Source organism: Dendrobium catenatum, unplaced genomic scaffold, assembly GCF_001605985.2.
Source record: "Dendrobium catenatum unplaced genomic scaffold, ASM160598v2 fragScaff_scaffold_153, whole genome shotgun sequence".
Taxonomy (NCBI): Eukaryota; Viridiplantae; Streptophyta; class Magnoliopsida; order Asparagales; family Orchidaceae; genus Dendrobium; species Dendrobium catenatum.
In genome coordinates this window covers 744,430-764,626 of record NW_021318615.1, presented here as the reverse complement: position 1 = coordinate 764,626, position 20,197 = coordinate 744,430, and the positions used below count along the sequence as shown (strand labels likewise).

General features: G+C 38.5%; 2 protein-coding genes across 6 annotated transcripts in view; both read left to right on the top strand.

The window, feature by feature from the left end:
* The window catches only part of LOC110108717 (tRNA (guanine(37)-N1)-methyltransferase 1), a 39,103-nt gene extending 31,573 nt beyond the window's left edge, over window positions 1–7,530 (top strand). For 2 of the 5 annotated variants that reach the window (XM_028701248.1, XM_028701245.1), the window contains 2 exons: window positions 6,823–6,935; window positions 7,039–7,530. In XM_028701248.1, coding sequence (XP_028557081.1) covers window positions 6,823–6,935; window positions 7,039–7,200 — 275 coding nt within the window. In that variant the 3' untranslated portion in view covers window positions 7,201–7,530. Of the gene's footprint in view, window positions 1–6,822; window positions 6,936–7,038 lie in introns of those variants that run through there. The other 3 variants (XR_003703251.1, XM_028701250.1, XR_003703250.1) reach the window with 3 other exon arrangements.
* Window positions 7,531–13,457: 5,927 nt separating this feature from the next.
* Window positions 13,458–15,073, top strand: LOC110093148. Its single transcript, XM_020817945.2, has 3 exons — window positions 13,458–14,580; window positions 14,677–14,766; window positions 14,848–15,073. The coding sequence occupies exons 1-3, from the start codon at window positions 14,044–14,046 to the stop codon at window positions 15,037–15,039; spliced, it is 819 nt and encodes a 272-aa protein (XP_020673604.1). The 5' UTR covers window positions 13,458–14,043; the 3' UTR covers window positions 15,040–15,073.
* The last annotated feature ends 5,124 nt before the right edge of the window (window positions 15,074–20,197 follow it).

Below are 20,197 nucleotides of genomic sequence, written 5' to 3'. Positions count from 1 at the left end.
GAACCCCCGCGAGCGGTGCTCCTTCGGAGGCCCACAGTCGGGCTACCACCAAATCAGAATGAAGGAAGGGGACATTCAGAATTCGGCTTTCAGAACACACGAGGGGCGCTATGAGTTCTTGGTGATGCCATTTGGGCTCACTAACGCCCCTGCTACCTTTCAGTCCTTGATGAACAGGGTGTTCAGGCAGCACCTGAGTAAGTTCGTGCTAGTCTTCTTTGATGACATGTTGGTGTACAGCCAAATCGAGGAGGAACATTTGAAGCATCTGAAGGAGGTTTTGGAGATTCTATAGACGTATCAGCTGAAAGATAATTTAAAGAAGTGCAGTTTTGCCCAGTTGAGGGTGGAATATTTGGGACATGTAGTGTCTCAAGAGGGAGTGGCAGCCGACCAGTCAAAGATTGAAGCAATGCAGAAATGGCCCATGCCCAAGAACATCAGGGGGCTGAGGGGTTTCTTGGGACTGACGAGATACTACCGGAGATTTGTGAAGGGGTACAGTTCTATCGCTTGACTGTTGACGGAATAGCTGAAGAAGGACAATTTTCAGTGGGGAGAGGCGGCAATCCAGGCTTTTGAACGATTGAAGACGGCCATGACGACCGTCACAGTGCTAGCTCTCCCAGATTTCAGCCAGGTATTCGTGGTGGAGATCGATGCTTCAGGGTACGGCTTGGGAGCAGTGTTGATGCAGAATCATAGGCCTATAGCTTGATTCAGCCAGGTGCTATCGACCAGGGCGCGATTGAAGTCAGTATATGAGAGAGAACTGATGACCATCGTTTTAGCCATTCAGAAGTGGCGCCCTTACCTGTTGGGTAGGCATTTCATTGTTCGTACGGATCAGCGGAGCCTGAAATACTTGCTGGAGCAAAGGATGGTGACTGAGGAACACCAGAGGTGGCTGTCAAAACTGTTGGGCTATAATTTTGAGATCCAGTATCGACTAGGGGTGGAAAACAAGGTGGCTGACGCCTTATCCCGGTGTGTGGGGGAGTTTCAGGAGTTGACAGTTTCAGTACCCCTGATGGTTGACTGGGGGCCATCAAAGAAGAAAGCACGTGGGATAAAGAGTTGGGAAAGATCAGGGAAGACCTGCAGAAAGACAAGAGTAGTAATCCAGGATACTGCATTGAGGGGGAGAGACTACTATATCAAGGGAGGTTTGTGATGCCATGAACTTCCATACATATCCCCCACTTGTTGCAAGAGTTCCATGGCAGTGCAGTTGGAGGCCATTCAGGAGTTCAGAAGACGTATAGGAGGCTAGCAGTGGAGCTCTACTGGAAGGGCATGCATAAAGATGTGGATTAGCTGGTGGCAAGGTGTGAGGTGTGCCAAAGAAATAAATGCATGGCGATGTCACCAGGAGGGCTACTCCAACCCTTGGAACTTCCAAACAGAGTTTGGGAGGAAGTGTCCATGGACTTCATTGACGGCCTACCTCGCTCAGAGGGATTCACAGTCATTTTGGTAGTGGTGGACCGCCTCAGTAAGTATGCACATTTTGTCCTCCTGCGACACCCGTACACTGCGGTCTCAGTGGCAACATCATTTATTAGAGAGGTGGTGAGATTGCACGGATTCCCTGCTTCAATTGTGTCAGATAGAGACAAATTGTTCCTTAGTCAATTTTGGAAGGAACTCTTCAGAATGCAGGGCACTGTTCTCAAGATGAGTATCGCCTACCATCTACAGACGGACAGACAGAGGTGGTAAATCGGAGTTTGGAGACCTACTTGAGGTGTTTTGCTTCAGACACACCACATAAGTAGGCTAAATGGTTGTCATGGGCAGAGTATTGATATAATACGTCGTATCATTCTGCATCCCAAATGATCCCTTTCAAGGTGCTTTATGGAAGAGACCCCCCACATTTAGTGCATTATGGGAAGGGAAACACACCGATCTTTTCAGTTGAGCAGTATCTAGAGGAAAGAGACCAGGTGTTAGAGGAGTTAAAGAAACATCTAGGAATGGCATAACAAATTATGAAGAAGCGAGCTGATACACACAGAAGAGACATATAATATGAAGTGGGGGAGAAGATGTTCTTGAAGCTAAACCCTACAGGCAGAAATCAGTAGCTAACAGAAGAAATGAAAAGTTGGCACCGAGGTATTTTGATCCCTATGAAGTCTTGGGGAAGATTGGAGCAGTGGCGTATCGTCTGAAGTTACCCTCATCCTCTACTATACACTCGGTGTTCCATGTGTCATAGCTAAGGAGAGCGTTAGGGGAACAGGTAGCTAGTGCGGAACTACTAGCATCTTTGACAGAGGAGTTGGAGGTGGTCATGGAACTCATGGAGCTGGAAGGGGCGAGGGTTGATAAAAAGGGAAACAATGAGGTGTTGATTAAATGGAAGGATCTTCCTGATTACGAAGCCACCTGGGAGCCATATGAAATTGTGAAGCAACAGTTCCCCAACTTTCACCTTGAGGACAAAGTGAGTTTTTGGGAGGAGAGTACTGTTAGGCCAGCCCAGGAGGGGCTGGCTGGATCGGTCCAACCAGGACCGGTCCACAAGTCTATTTCAGGCGGAGTCCTAGTTGGGCGGAAACAGCAAGGAGGGGGGCGGAACCCCCTGTGGGCCCCACTTGGGGTTAAATCAATTTTGGGACGGAAATTTTTGAATGAGGGGATGTTTTAGGTATTTTGTAATTTTCCTTTGTCTTTAATTAGGAGTTATGGTGAGAGTTTGGCTCTCATTTTGAATTTGAATCTTATTTAAGATCTAGGGTTTGTCTTGGGCTCTTGGCGTTGCTGGAGATTTTGGAGAGTATTTCCTTCCTCTCTACAACAACAACAACAACATCAAGCCTTTATCCCACTACGTGGGGTCGGCTACATGAATCCTTTTTCTCCATTGTGTTCTATTAAAAGTCAAATTCTCATTTAAACCTAATAAAGAAAGGTCATTCCTAATATTTTCTAACCAAGTCTTTTTAGGTCTACCCCTACCTTTCTTAACATAAGTCAAATCTAATACCTCTACTCTCCTAACCGGGTCATCGAAAGGCCGTCGTTTTATGTGACCAAACCATCTAAGGCGACTCTCTCTAATTTTATCTTCTACTGGAGCTACTCCAACCTTTTCACGTATATGCTCATTTCGTATCCTATCTCTAAGGGTAAAGCCACTCATCCACCTGAGCATTCTCATCTCTGCCACACTTAACTTAGTATTATGCTTCTCTTTTAATGGCCAACATTCGGCACCATAAAGCATTGCAGGCCTCACTACCATCTTATAGAATTTTCCTTTAAGTTTGAGGGGTACATTTCTATCACATAACAAGCCCGATGCATTCCTCCACTTCAACCATCCAACTTGAATTCTGCTGATAATATCCCCATCTATTTCACCATCACTTTGAACAATTGATCCAAGATATCTAAAACGTGTACTCTTATTAATGACTTGATCGCCCAAAGTCACAATCCCTTCAGTAGGTCTATTACTACTAAAATTACACTCCATATATTCCGTTTTAGATCTACTCAAGCGAAAACCTTTAGACTCTAAGGTTGACCTCCATAATTCAAGTTTACCTTCAACTCCCTCTCTAGTCTTATCAACAAGAAGAATATCATCAGCAAAAAGCATACACCAAGGTACATCCTCTTGCAAATGTCTAGTGAGAACATCCAAGACTAAAGCAAAAAGATATGGGCTTAAGGCTGATCCTTGATGTAACCCAACCGAAATAGGGAAATACTTGGTCAATCCACCTTGTGTTTGAACACAAGTAATAGCTCCTGCATACATATCTTTAATGATTTGAATATAAGCATTATTGACTCCTTTCTTTTCAAGAACTCTCCATAGCACTTCTCTTGAAACTTTATCATATGCTTTTTCTAAATCAATAAATATCATATGTAGATCCTCCTTATTTTCTCTATATTTCTCCATCAAACCTCTTAATAAATGTATGGCTTCCATAGTCGACCTACCCGGCATGAATCCAAATTGATTTTGAGAAACATTAGTATCACGCCGCAACCTATGCTCCATAACTCGCTCCCATAGTTTTAAAGTATGACACATTAACTTAATACCTCTATAATTCGCACAATCTTGTGCATCACCTTTATTCTTAAAAATAGGAATTAACATACTCATTCTCCACTCATCTGGCATCTTTTTAGTCTTCAAAATAGTATTAATTGTATCTTGCGAGTGCTTTTCATCTACTATTAGAATATAAGTGTTTGCTTTGATTTCCTACGGAATTCTCTTAAATCTTTCTCAAATTTCTCACTGTTTTGAGCTGTTTTCTGCTGTGGACAGCATTAAGATTGCTGCAGTTTACTGATTTTGGCTAGGAATACTTATGAATACAAGTGTTTCCTATCAGTCTTCTTTCTTCCCCCTCCAAGATCTCCACCTAATGTTCTTGCCCTCTCCTTATCGGATTAGGGTTCTCCCCACTCTCTTGGCTACCGGAGACTTTCCTCGCCTCCGATGATGTCGTTTTGGTTTGGCCCTCGAGCAACTTCATCATCTCCTCCATGATGACAAATTTCCCATCTATCTTCTCGTGGACGGCTGAAATTTGAGTTTGGAAATATAAAATTTCAGATTTCAATTGTCCAATCCCCCCTTCAAGCACTTCTAGCTTTTTTCTCGCCATAGGTATTTGGTCTAGCATCCAAAAAAAAAAAAGTAAAAATAGTGAATATGGTCTTCCAACAACAAAAAATCAGCAAGACGGAGGGAGCAAACACAGCATAAATGAGAAAGATTTATATTTCAATCCAGGACACTGCTCTGATACCGATTTGATAAGAAGTGGTAGTACTTTGAGCAAAATCAGCGAACATAAGCATGAAAACTGGGAAGAGGAATGCCCAAAAAATAATTTTTATTAAAAGAACTATGAACAAAAATGCAAGATACAATTCAATTTTCAATTAGAGCGGAAGATCCGTCTCTCCCAAATTCCTAACCATCGGCTAGAGCTCTCTCAACCTTGGTGAACTTAAAAAACAACAAACATGACATAAGAAAAAATCGAGCCCTAGGAAAAAAAAATTAAAGCATAAAATAGCAAAATTCCCAAAATAGCTCCTTGCTTTTCCCTCCTAGCCACCCCCTCCACATTCAAAATCCGCTAGCTTGGCCCACTTTAAAGAGGCAGAGCTCCCCCCTGTTTGCCTTGCTTATTCCGCCTGGCATAAACCTTAGCCGGTCTAGGGTGGACCGACCCTTCTATGACCAGTCCTTTGTCGGATCTATCATTTTTCATTTCAGTATGTTTTGTTAATGTATGTTACATGTTTACATACATTCTATGATGTTTAGACATGAACACAACGATTCAAGTACGGCACGGATACGGAATATGTCATTTATCGAAAGTATAGGTTTCAGACACTGGTTAGATACAGTATTATAATTTTTATATTTTAAAAATAATTTATAAAAACTGAATAAGAATAATTTAAAAATAATTTTGAAATAATAAGTCATTTAAGTAGAATTTATGTTTAAAATGATTAATATTAGGATGTCGAGTCAAGCGTCGATGTTGTATATTAGACATCGAGAGAGGAGAGGACAATGTTGTCGAGAGTTAGACATCGATGTTATGCAATAAGTATCGGCCGTCGATGTCAAGAGGGCGTCTGTTATCAATGTTTAGATGATGTCGGAAAAAGATGAGCTATCAAGTTGTCGGTGTAGAATTTGCTAACGTCTAGCATTAATGTCATGACAATATCAGACTTTGATATTGAGATGGTTTGAAATGTCAATGTTGTAACGATGTTAGACGTTGTTGAGATGACATCAGGCATTGTTGTGTTACCAAAGACGTGACCCGCCAAAGAGAAATGAAAATGAGAATATTCGATGAATGAGGTATTGAGTGCAGGTAATTTATATGGTGTTATGGATAGGAAATAAGAAATTTAGTTTAATGTTTTAAATAAAAAAATTTAAATACAAGAAACTATATTTTTAAAAAATTCATAAAATATTTAAGACACGTGTGTCCGACACGTGTCCAATTTGTATTTAATATTTTTTTTAACCAGACACGTTTTTCGACGTGTCTGACACGGCATGTCTGACATGTTTCAGAGGCGTGTCGAATCCATGTCATGTCGGATACATGCCATACAGTGCAATCTTCTTTGAAGAGAAGTGTTGGTGCATCATAGCATGCATTCTTTAAGATATTATATTTTGTTAATCTTTCCTTTTATATTTGGCCCTAGATTCAAACTCCACTTATTTAGATAGTCTATAAGGTTCACACGCAATTCATCATGAACCCTTTAAATTATTTATGATCCAATCCTTAATAACTCTCTGAATAGGGTATGCGGCCATCTGTTTCCCATTTATTTTGATTATCTATTAATCTGTTCCATTGAATAACCAGCCATCCGCATGATATATGTTCTACTTAATCGATTATCAAGTTTAATAATATCTGTCGTAGTTCATATGGAGGCCAAATGTATTATAGTAATTACGTTCAGCTTATTTAATTAGATGAATATATTTGTCTATTCATTAACCCAGCGCTATTTTGGGCTCAATCATGTAATAAGAAAATCTGCGGTGCTTTTTTTTAAGAACTTATATTGCATGACATTTGAATATTTTTTTATTAAGGCTTCATTTTGGATGGCTTTTTTTACTGTTTCTTAGAGCAACAATTTAGTAAAAATTAAAATTTTTGTACTAAAATGCTGCTTTAAAAATCATGAAGAAAGCCGTCTCAAACGAGAAGTTTAAACAGTTAATTCTTATGGTTTATATGTTTAATTTTTCTTATGTTTAAGAAAGCATTGATCTTTCAGATTCATTCCGTGGTATCTTCAGAAGAAGAGCTAGGGCAGATAGCTGTAACTTGCCACGAATTCATATATATGGATTTTCCAAGGCTTTGAATCCTGAATTTGATTTTCATGAGGTATCTTTGTAATTTGATTTCCTTATTTGTTCATCCTCATTTGATTTCCATATATCCTACCATTTTTCCTCGGTCTTTTTCATCTTTGATTTTTGATCAATAGAGAATAAACATGGCGCTGTGTGAGACTGTGATTGACGTCAAAATATACAGAGTTAGGCTCGTTGCACCTGGAAAATGGATGCTCTGCGCGTCATTTATTTTACCAAAAAATGTTGCTTTTGAACAACCGATCTTGGAGGGAGAAGGAAAAGAACAGGTTTAAGCCTCTATTGCTCTTTTAGTTTTAATGGAGAACAAACAGGGCAATTATGAGACATCCACAGAGAAATCCGAAAGAGAGTAGTTGACTAGTGTCCTTTTATCAAATAATTTATGTTTAGGAGCTAGTGTTGATAGTTCTTTAACTCCCTCTACATATTAAATATTGTAATTTTCATTTTTTTTTTTTGAAATACTTGGTTTGGCTAAAAAACTGGACCACTTTCCAGTAAAACAGCTACCTTTTTAGAGCTGTAAATGAGTTTTGTAGTAAAGAGTTTTGAAGACGATAGTAGTTACTCTCTGTCGAGCTGTCTTCATCTTCCATTTCTAATATCCTGTTACTGAGCTTTTTTTTTTGTTTATTATTTTGGAGGATAGATGAAATGAGTTTCCGAAGATGAACACTGAAGATCTGTTCCTGTTATAATTCATGGTGACAGAGAAGCCACAAATGTCCCCTGCAAAAGCTGGTACAGGAGGGGCGTTTGTAACTGCCATATAGACCAAAGGCACAAGGTCTATAATCTCTCTTCTTCTTCTTCTTTTGTTTATTTTTCCTACTTAACCCCTACATATTTACTCTATCTTGTTTTTATGAGTATGCCATACATAATCATAGCATATCTGCCCAGCCAAAAAGCAGGTAATCTTCCTCTCTCAACAACCACTCCCTCTGCCACCCTCTCACTCTATATAATCTCAGTTCAGATGCTCTCTCTCTCTCTCTCTCTCTCTCTCTCTCTGTTGCTGGTCCATCGCTGTCTCTGTGGTGGTGTCAGAGCTCTGGCAAAAGCCTCGAATTCCCAGTCCCCACTTCCATTTCGAGCATTCCATCTCTGTAAGCGTCCACCTCTCTCTCCTTCAGTGTCGTATCTTCGCTTTGATCCACTACCACGTTTATAGGTCCCCTCTCACATTCCTCCGTCATTAATTATATTTCTCAAGCATTATATTTTTTCATATTTTATATGGCCATTTAAGCATGAACATCACCTCTACATCCCAATGCATTAGCACAAAACTTGCAATTAAATTAGACCCATAGGCTGAAAGGGTTTTGAAGTCATGGGGCTCGGATCCGTCAAATTGAACTTGAATGTTGAGAGAATTGAATTTGGTTAGACAATGTGCGGCTAATAAAGGATGGGTTTTTAGTAAGATACAGAATGTATTGTTAAATATTCAATATGATTTCGCATGCTGAATAATCAAATAGAGGTTCCACAACTAAAAGAAACATAAGATCTTATTTAAACAAAATTTATCTGTTCTTTCAATAATTAATTATGTCTTCAGTGGCACAAAGAGCCCTTTGGTTTAAGAACATGACCTCTTAATTTTTCACGTTCGCCCCCTAAATTTTGAAGGGCCCCTTTTTGAGCTATTCAAGTCATACCGACTTCCCTTCTCGTTTCGGTTGCATTTTGTTGAAGGAGCTAAGCTTTTCGAAAATTGACGAATGACAATAATGCCAAAGGATATCCTTAGAGAGACATTTCAATTGGTATAGAGCTTGTCACGACATCACAAAATTATTATTTACTAACATATGGCTCAGTCATTTTTTATTTATCAAGCTCTTGAAATTCTTGTGCAAAAGTTGGGTTGAAGTTGATATTTATGATGTGCGTCAATCTCTTTAAGTAAATTCCTTTATTGGCATTATTGATGATGATAGATGTTTAAGTCAGACAGTATGCTTTAGAGTGGCTTGGCGACACTGGTCAATAGAATAATTGCTAGAACATGGGGGTTGGAGGATCATAGTCGAGCGACGATGGTCGGAGAATCGTTATTGGGCGATGATTGTCCGAGGATTATAGTTGGATAACGATAGTCGAACAACCATACTCAACATGCGACATTGTATGGTCATTTGACCATCATTGGGTGATGATTGTTCAAGAATTATAGTCGGGTAACGATTGCCCGAGGATTGTAGTTAGGTAATGATGGTTGAACGACCATAGTTAGTGGGCAACGGAGGCCAAAGGACCATACTAGGAGAGCGATAGGGGTCAAAGGACTGTAGTCATAGAGTGAAAAAAGTTGGAAGGAAATTAGTTAGATGATGATGGTTGGAGTATCATAGTGAGGAGATTGTAGTTGAAAGAATGTAGTCGAGTGATGTTTGTCGGAAGACTTTAGTCAGGCAATAATGGTTATAGGATTGTAATCAAGCAGTGATGGTTGAAGGATTGTAGTCAGTGAGTGATAGAGCTAGAAGGACCGTAGTGGTTGATTGAGGAAGATATGACATCAACGCTTGGGTCGGTGGCTTGAAAATGGTGATCGGATGGTGCTTCAAGATCCTTAGTGCTTCAAATTTCTCAAGAATCTCAAATCAAAATTTAGCAAATTTTGGAATACTTTATTGGACGACCCATATTGATACTCTTGATAAAAAATCATTCATTCAATATTTAAGTGTATTACTGATGTTATAATTAAACTGTCTTGGGCTCGTTGGATTCATTTCTTCGAGACACTTGATTCAATTATAGGCACACCAAATTTGGAGATCATTTGATCATCCAATTAATGTCATAAAGTTTCTAATTATGCTCCGGGCCCTTTTCATATAAGTTTGTTGAAATTGGAGTTCAAATGGATCTGAATATGATTTTGTAAGTTTTCAATTCTATTTTTTCTTGAGATTCGTGCCAAATCAAAAATGATTTTTGATGATGTATCAATTGTATATTTCATCTTGCGGTTGAAATTAATTTTTTCAAGATTATAGCATAATCAATTAAATATATATATATATATATATATATATATATATAACTCATCGAAAAAAATATATCAAAATTACTTAAAAATATTTGTTTTATGAAGCTTCTTTAACCCTATATGCAGTTGATATATCAACTAAGGTCCTTTACGTGCTGATCGGAGCTCCGTTCTCCGCTGCCCTCTTTGTGGCCGCTGATGATTCTTCGCCTCTCAGGGAAGTTCTGATCTCTCCCTTTTTTATTTCTTTCATTTTCTTTCGGCTGGTTTTCTTTCTGTTGTCTTTGTCGATGGCGGGCAAGCTCTTGGTTGATCCCGAGTTTTTGGTCGACAAATCTTCTTCGAAATCTTTCCATGATGCTTTATCTAATGATTCTTCCCCCTCTCTTTTCCCGGATCTCAAAATAGCTTCCTTCCGTGGTTTGCCTTTGCTGTGGATTTCGGAAGCTAAAATTTTAGCTTTAACTGCTCCTTTTGAGTTTGCTTTGATAGGCCAATTCCCTTCGTGCAGGCCATCGCTTGAGGGTATTCGAATTTTTTTTTTACCTCAAGCTCAATTGCGAGTTTTATGTTACTATTCTTAATCCCAGGCATGTATTAATCAAACTTGTTAATGATCTAGACTATTATCGTGTGTTTGCTCACCGTTCTTATTTTGTAAACAACTGTTACATGAAGATCTTTAAGTGGACGCCAACCTTTAATGTGGAGATTGAATCATCCATTATTCCTATATGGATTTCCTTTCCTAACCTGCGTCCGCATCTGTTCTCCTCACACATTTTGCATGGTTTAGGTTCTATGTTTGGTTGTCCTCTTAAGATTGATCATGCTACTTCGTTGGGTTCTAGGCCTTTGGTGGCTCGTTTGTTGGTTGAGTTGGATGTTACGAAATCCTATCCTCTATCCTAATAGGGTATGGGTTGGTTTGAAAAATTTAGGGTATATTCAACCAGTTATGATGGAGGATTTCCCCTATTATTGCTCTCATTGCAAGTCTTTGGGGTACTCTAAATCTGAATGCAAAATCCTTCACCCCCATTTAGCTTTAACTCATTCTGTTTTAAACAAGGTTGTTGAACCTGTTTTAAATAATGTTAATCTTGTGCATGGACATGTTGATGGCATTCAACCTTTGTTTGGCTTGTGGGGTGGTGCCTGAACCTGTTTTGAATAATGTTGATCATGTGGATGCCAATGTTGTTAGCATTCAGCCTTTCGATAGTGTGGTGGTGCCTGTGGATGTGGCTGACGCTCCACCAACTGTGGATTCTTTGGTTCCTCCTTTGGAGGTCTCGGTGGAAGACCCTGCTCCTGTAGTTTGTTCCCATATTTGTGATGACGCTATCGTGTTGGAGGGAACTTGTGCACCTGTTGCCCCTATTGTTGGTAAGGATTTCACTAGTGATGGTATTTCTGGTGAATTTTTGGTGGATAATGTTAAGGGTCAATGTGGAGTTAATATGGTTGTGGATTATAAATCCACTTATTTGGGCGGGTCTATTGATACTTCTCATGTAATAATTTCGGGTACTTTTGTGGGGGCTCTTATGTCTACTCAATTTATTGATGTGTCAGTGGCACTTATTTCCAATATTGCTTTGCAAGCTAAATTGGGCAAGGTTAAGGACTGCTCTGTGGACCATTAAGATTGGTTGAATGTTTCCCCTGTTAGTTCGGACGAGGATCGAGCTGTCTTTGCTGAATCATCTGGGGGTCTTCATGAAACTTATAAGTTGCAGGTGGGAAATGATTTTTCATTGGTTGAGGGAAATCGTCGTCACAGGAAATTCAAATAAGGTTCCATTTGTTTGGATGATGTGTGGATGATTTGCACGTTTCTTTGTATTTGGATTTGTGATTCGTTTTTGTTGGCTTGGTTGGTGAGGCTGAGATTTTTAGCCCAGGCTATGATGAGGCGAACTTGCTTTTCATCCATTCGTTTGGCTCGTTGGCAACCACTGTTGGCGGGTTCTTGCTGCTCTTTGTGGGTGTTTCGGTTGTTTGGTTGTTCTGACTTGTTACTTGCCCTTTGGAGGGCTCAAGTCTCCGTCTGGATGATTGCAGTGTTTTGCCATTACCTGAGCCCAAATTCGGTCATCCCTCTTTGTTTTTCTTTTTTTTTTGGTTGGTTGCTCCATTGTAGTTTTTTCTTTTCTTTTGATGATGTTCGTGTTATCCTCTTTGGTTGGTTGTACCTTTATCTTTACTTCAATAAATTATCTTTTCTCTATATATAAAAAAAAAAGTTCTTTACGTGCTGATAAGCTCTCTCAAGTATATATATATTTTTAATCATGTCTTATAAACAACATAAACACTAGACGAGTTCAGTACTGATATCTTGACATGTTAGCCTTGCATGTAACATAACTTGCCCATGGTCATAACATGTTAGCCTTGATAATAAGTTTGGAAGTTATATTAAGGTATGATGTATAATTTTCAACATTATAAGATATTTGAAGCCTTGTTAAGAAATTGATTCAGTCATATTCCCTTGTTTTTAAGCTATTGAAATTGGTAATAGTTTTACATTTTGATACAGGAGTTAAAAATAATATTTTATGTTATGACCATTATAAAAAAATGACTATGAAATAAAATTAGAGTTCAAAGGATGAGTGATATTTTAGTTGTTTATATTGAGAAATAATTATTAGATTATATTAATAATGAAATAATTTTTTCAATTCTTTCAAAAGTATGTGAAGAGTTGCCATCATAAGTTATAATTTTTTTATCATCTTATATTTAAAAATTTTCAAATAATAAGTTAAATAAAAATTTATTAAAATTTCCTATGTCAATCCCAACTTTTGAGTAAGAAAATTTGTGAAAATATTTTTTAAAAAATTAATTTTGACCTCCACCAAAATTTTTTATTTTTGCTTCACGAGTGCATATGATAAGGCTTACATTCAGGTGGAGCTTTGAAGCTTTATATTTTTAATGGGCTCAATTTTTAAAATTTTTTATGGTGCAGAATGTTGGCCATTAACAGAGAATATAATATTAAGTTGAGTAATATAAAGATGAGGATGCTCAAGTAGAGTGACTTTACTCGAGGCAAGATAAAAATGAGCATATACCTGAAATCGTTGATTTAGCTCAAGTGGAAAATAGAGCTAGAGAGAACCGTCTAAGTTGATTTGTTCACATAAAACATCGGATTTTTGAGGACCCGGTTAGGAAAGTAGATGTGTTAGATTTGATTTATGATAAGAAAAGTGTAGGCATGTCGAAAAAAATTGATTAGAAAATATTAGAATTAATATTTATTTATTAAATTTAATAAGAATTTGATTCATAATGAGAAAAAAAGATTTATATAATTGATCCACGTAGGGGGATAAAATCTTGATGTTATTAGATGAAGCCATTCTTTAATCCGCAGAGAATTTATCATCCATGCTACTCTTATAAGTTATAACTACTATTATTATATATCATAGCATTTTAGAAAATAAAATAAAATAAAACAACGCTCTCTTTGCGGGGTTGCTCTGCATTTCACAAAGCTGAAGTGGGCCCCACCAACAATTTTCATAGGAGTCCTCCTCAATATCAATAATTAATAGTTATAAAACGAAACACTCGAATCTAGCAATAGCGACCTCCTCCCTCCTCCGTCTCCTACGCCGCTTATATCATTCCTCCTTTAAGCCCCACCATCACTGCCACGTAGACCCCCGTAGGCCCTACTCCTAGTTCCCAATATCCATCGTCGGATTCCCAGATCCCAATCCAACGGCTGACCTCTCCATTCGCATGCGTATCTGTGAAAACGACGCGGGAGAGCGGTTCACCGTCCGATACAACAAGATCAAAATCAACGGTTATCAACTTCTGATAGGGAAAACGACAGAGTAGCCCAAAACCCGACCACGCCCACCACCGGTGAGAACCGTACGACTACTAGTGCAGACTCTCGCCCCCGGCGCCAGACACGTAGCAGGCCCGAGTGGTGGGGACCGCAGCTTCTATACGGTTACAAATTTAGATCCCCTCGCTTTCTTCGTCTATTTCGCCGCTCTCTTCTTTCCCGACTCACACTACACAGCTCGAAGGTGAACCATATCCAAACCCTAACAAAAAGATTTCTGCTATGGCGCCTGCTCTTGGTCTCTTCTCATCCTCCAATTCTGGGAACTCAAGAGAGTTAGAGGACGGCCCTGCTGCGGCCGGCGAGGCTAAGCCGAAAGGGAGGCGTGGAGCGAGGCCGCCTGCTCCGAAGAAGCCACCGCAGCGCGGCCTCGGAGTAGCACAGCTGGAGAGGCTTCGTCTTCAAGAGAGGTGGAAGATGATGACCGACACGATGGAACCAACTGTTTCACTCCCCATCTACGATCTCCCGGCGATCTCGCGATTCGGTGGAACCTGGGTTGAAGCACATTCTATGCCGCCAAAGGCTGCGGCATCGCAGACCCAGGCATTTCCAGCTCTGGTCTACCTCCCGCGCTGCAGATCGGGGATCCAAATCCCAGGTGGAGGCTACGGGACATTCCCGGCCAATCGACCGGCAATGCATGAGCAATACGCGCTTGATCGGTTTCAGTTCGCAGCCGGGAACCCAGCTTTAGAGCCCCCTTCAAACCAAACCTCGCCGCTGTGCTTCTCTAATCAGTGCGAGTTCTGCGTCCGTGTACGTACGCTTGCTATCTTCAGTTCCTATCCGGTTCGATCCCTTGCTTTGATATTATTCTTTTCTAATTGTTTGCGATGTCATATCGTTTCTTAGAAGAAGCGGCTCTTTGGCGGGAATTCAGGACTAAGCAACGATGGTGATTTCCTTGAAATGAATCTTGCCTCCTCCGTGATCACAGATGAGGTTATATCGTATCATTTTCAAGTCATTAAATCTATTTTCCTGCATTCTTCTCCAATCTAAATTACTCCAATCATTATGCAGGCAAATATTTCGGGCGAGTATCGGAGCCCGCGGCCCTTTAAATCCGCAAGAGAAACCGAGCTCAAGGAGTTTGATTTCTTCCCTCGAAGCCTCGCCTTCTCCGCCGATGAGGAGTCCGAATTCGCTGGCGCTTCCTCTGGCGCCGGAGATGGATGCTCTCCAAGCTTTATTGATCTATCTCTTACCCTCTAGCTAGCCAGTTAAAATTATTAAATATATATTAAAAAAAAAATCTAACGCTTAAAGTCATTTAGTTGCTGCTTCTATCTTACCGTCTTAATTAACTATTGTTAATCTTCCTTTTCCTTTTTTAAAATGGAATTTTAATTTTTATTTGTTTAGTGACTTTACTCCTCTGTGGCCTAATCTACTTTTAAGCAATTATGCTTTTATTTATGAAACGATGAAGTTCTTAGAGAGAGCGCGCGAGCGCGACGTGTTAAGTGCCGATCCGTCCAATCAGGAGCCGTCCGCGCCGCAGGTAACTGCAATTCTTTTCCAAATTTATTTCTGATTAAACAGAGTTATCTCTGATCATCACTTGTAAAGAATCGAGTTCGGCGGTTTTGCTTATGGTTTTGAACAAGTTTAAAAATGTTATTTTTATTATTATTATTATTTTGAGTTGAGCTACACCTAATTACTGACTGATATGATCACAAAATCCTATAAAATATTGCGAGTTAATTGTGATAGTGAAATAGAGAGCACTATTGAATTGAAGAGATGAAAATTAATGTACAATGGGGGTGAAAGAATAATCTGTTCTCACCGCTTTCTTAACTGCTACTTCCGCATGGTGATAGTGGAAGTGATAGCAATAGAGAAGCGAAGAAACAAATAAAAGAGTGGCAGAGGCTGAGTAGTAGGAAAGATAGGAGAGACCAAGCCTTTATATAGGCTAGGGAGGGAGTGCTACCTACGCTACGCTCTTTAGGTCCCTTACGCTACTTATATACCGACCCTATTAATTCTATGAAATCCACTTTTTTTGTTGATTTCGGATTGCATGCAATGAATGCCGAAGCCTTCCAGAATCCCCGATATCTTCATCTGTAAACCCAAAGCCTTCGGTCTACAGATTTAAGAAAAAAAAAAAAATATTAAATTCTCAAAATTTAAAAAAAACATATCAGGGTGGGGACCACCTGCTTTCATGAGTCAAGGATAAGCTAATAATTTAAACAGAGAAGAAGAGAAATGAGGGGATGGATTAATCACCTTCTTCTTGAAGGAGTACTGCTGCTTTCCCTCTTCATCTCTCGTGTTCCTTTTTAGGACGACTCAGATAGTGAGAGAGAGAGAGAGAGAGATTTTCATATTAGGGCTCTCAGCTATGCTAATTAACGAGTACTGAGCTGGCTTTAAAGCTGTGTAGATAGCCAAGCAGAAGGCAGTGCAGTTTTAATAGCTTATGGATACGAATTAGAAGATGTCTTATTTGGGACTATGACGTGTAGGCTTATTAATTTGCCATTTTTGTTAATTATTATTTTAATTTGATTTACATTAATGCAGGCAGGTTTACGTAAAAGTCTTAATGATAAATTTTCTAAGAGAAAACTATCCATATATAATATCCTCCATTTATTTGATGCATGTGGATTCATATATAACTTTTATATATGAAGACTATTTATAATGATATATGAAAATATAAAATCATGATGGAAATAACAGCTCCCCTTTCCTATGAAAATAGAAAATGTGGTAATATATGCTGCGAAAAAAATTAAAATAAATATTGAATAGTTTGCATTAAATATATGTTTTTTTTTTTAATTATTTTTGAATTGCTTTATTACTGACGTCTTAAGTACTCTTGTGTAGATGGAAGACAGTTACAGCCAAAAATATTTTTGTGCATATAAGGCTGTCTTAGATCCACATGCAGGCAGGTCCCTTTTGATCTGCTAAAAGAACAACTTTGCATATTCAAATATAGAAAAATAATAAATTAAATTGAATAAAAAATGAAAGAAATTAAATATAAATCAATAGAGTTAGCATTTTGCATATTCAATACAATAAGTACTTGTGGCAATTAAGTGCTGATCATATGGGGAAAATTGGTTGCTCAATATAAACATAGTGTGTTGGAATGCGTCAATTTTCATATTAATTATGTGTCAACAAAGTAGGTAGGTAAGACAAATATTACTCCAAAGCACATTCCTTAGAAGATGTAATTGATCTTGACCATCAAAACTTTTCTAATCTAAGATTTCAAGATCATATGATTTTAGCTTGAAGAATAATGATCACTTGAATGTCACATCTATTATAATTTTTTTTTAATTTAGATTAAGGCTTTTGTTTGGGACTTCTTTTTTATTTCTTCTTAAAATAACTTTTCTATTTAAATATTAAAAATTTTATACTAGAAAGCTGCTTTAAGAAGAAGCAAGAGAGCCGTCTCAAATGAACCTTAAGTTTGGATCGACATTTATGAGCCAACTAATGAGTTCAATATGACTTGCATCAAATTTGAATTGAGTTAAGCAAATATGGATAAACTCAAGTTAACTTGATACACACACAAATGTTATATATATCATGGGCTAAAAAAATTTATCATAGAAGATTAAATACTGTACTATAAAAATAAACTACCATATTGTACGGAAAGTTGAAACTGAAGCATATATTGAAACTGAATGAGTTATGAGAAAATAATTTATAACAATTATATATAAAAAATAGCTTTCAAGCCCAAATTTTCCTACATATATCAACGTTATTAAAATATCACCTCGACAGTCCACTAGCTCCGGCATAACAAAATCCACCTCGATAGGCCACTAGCTTCGGCATAATAGAATCTCATCTCACTATTCCACTGGCTCCGACATAAAAGAATCCCACATGTATAGTCCACTGACTTCGACATAACAAAATCCCAACTCAATCATCCAATGACACCAGCATAATAAAATCTCACATCGATTATCCACTAACATCGACATAACACCACATCACGTCAAATTACATCACATCTTTTCAGTCATTTCATTAATTAAATATAATTGGACTAAATTTAGAAATTTTCAAAATGGCATAATGGTAGGCACCAGAAAACCCTAATGAGTAGAAATTTATATTTTTTAGATGTTAACCAAATTATGAGAGATTATGTATAACAATATTCTAAAGCTTTATTTGAATGAAAGTACTAATTTTAAATGTCAAAATAAAATTCTTAATTGGTAAAAATTACTATTTTTTCAAAATAAGCATACAAAAAATTTACTGAAAATGCTCAAAATGTTCATAATATCAATTTTTATATAACATATAAAAACTTACATTTTCTTCAACAACATAATTTTATTCCAACTAAAAAGGATTACAAACCCGACCATAGAAAACACCCAAAAACATCAAAATAAGAAAATTAATACAAGCTAGATAAACCAAGCAGAAAAGAAAGCAAGGCAGCAAAATCACCGTCCTCCTCCAAAGGAGAAGAGGGAAGGTCCTCATCCAACTCCAGCCAATCCGATTGAAGCAAAACATAGTTATTCAACAGGTGGGATATGTGAGCTTTCAAATCAGCATTAGACATAACTAAAATAGAAATCTCAACATACCCCACATTCACCATCAAGACATTAACAGAATGAGAAACATTCGACTCAGCAATAACATGAGCCTCACTAACAACCTCCTGTGCCACAAGCTCCAAAGGAACGACACTATCAGAAACAACCAACACCTAGGAAGGAGAACCAGGGAGATCCTTACAAGGTAAAAAACCAACCCCATTAACCACCTCATCTGACAAATCATCCAAATCAGCTATCTCAACCTCACAGGAATGACTAGCTATAAGATTAAGACCGCATTGATTTTCACTCTCATTTCCATTCACTCCATCACAACCATCATTCTCATGCGGATCCAAAAGAGTAACCAAAGGAGCAGTCTCCTTCACCACTACAACATAGTCACTAACCGCTGTAGTAGAGACCAATGTCTCAGCATTAAACCCCAAACAATCAGCACCACACCAAATAGCAAAACCAATAGGACTAAAAGCATTACTAGCATCATCATTATCCATTCTACAGGAATCATGGTCATAAGAATCCGTAGCACAAGCAATAGGTAAAGGCATCACACCCTCCCCAACCAAATCATCATTAATTCGCTCGACAAAAGCATCAATATGACCCGATAATAGCTCCAAATCCTTGACAACAGAGGAATGAACATCAACCAAGGTAACTTCCCCATACCTAAGCTCAGGAACCCCAGTAGCCTCCCCCTTCGAAATATGAACAGACCCGCAAGGATCAACCCCAGCAACACCATTAACGTCAGTAGAAACATTCAGCAAGTCAGAAATAACAGGACAAGAAGGCCTAATAGGGACATTTAACGGGATAACAAATTTAGTCCGACATTCCCCTCAAGCATGACCTATAGATTGATAGTGAGCACAAAAAGGGGAAACTCTTCCATTTCAACAATTTGGATGTAACCGAGCTTCTCAGGACCAATCCACACTTTGTCCGGTTAATTTTTCATGATATCAAGCTCAACCAGGACTTGCGCAATAGAAGGCCTAGAGCCCAAGAAAGTGGCAGTGTTGACCTTTAGCGAATGACAAAAAATCGATCCTAAAGCATGAAGAATTTTGGGATTGAAGAGATGAGGGCAAAGATTGGGGAAGGAGATCTAGATTGGAATAACAGGACATTCAACATTAATATCCAAAGAAAGAGACCATTTAATTATAAATTAGGTAAGATCTATGGCCGAAAACCCGACTATAATTTAGGTCATTCGTAAGTTTAATCAAGATATGTGTATAATCGAGTAGAGTAACCGAAAAGTTAGCATTAAACTTCAGGTTGAAAAAAAATCTACGGATGGACTCCAGGCTAGGCCGCCGAGACGGAAAAAAACCAACAAGGGAAAATTGTAATGGAGTAGCAAGCGACTAATTTTTTTCCTCAGAGATCCACAGAGAGGGCAGACCGCGGAAGGAAGAAGACTTAATCTCCGAAAAATAGACATTAGATGGATAACCAAATAAAGCTTCGACGAAAGAACGTAAATAGTTGGAACCAGACAAAAAAATCAGGATCCAACAGTCGTTTAACGCCATTCTAGCCGTTAACGACCGGAGAAAAAAATGAAATAACACAAAAAAGAGCCAAGAATGCAAAAGGAAGGGAAAGGAAGACTTTCTTGAGCGAAACGGCGGCGAACACTTCCATGGGACGCCCCAGAGGCAAGCCCTAGACCACGACCTTGAGCGCGAGAGACACCTAAGACAGAAGCGCAAATTTTGAATGATTTGGCATATAAAAACTTATATGATGAAAGTTTTATCAAAATAAAG

Bases quoted from the DNA above. Each gene is read 5' to 3' on its own strand.
- LOC110093148 (XM_020817945.2), top strand. From the start codon at position 14,044: ATGGCGCCTGCTCTTGGTCTCTTCTCATCCTCCAATTCTGGGAACTCA. The intron at 14,581-14,676 runs GTACGTACGCTT...ATCGTTTCTTAG, and splicing joins AGTGCGAGTTCTGCGTCCGT to AAGAAGCGGCTCTTTGGCGG. The intron at 14,767-14,847 runs GTTATATCGTAT...ATCATTATGCAG, and splicing joins CCTCCGTGATCACAGATGAG to GCAAATATTTCGGGCGAGTA.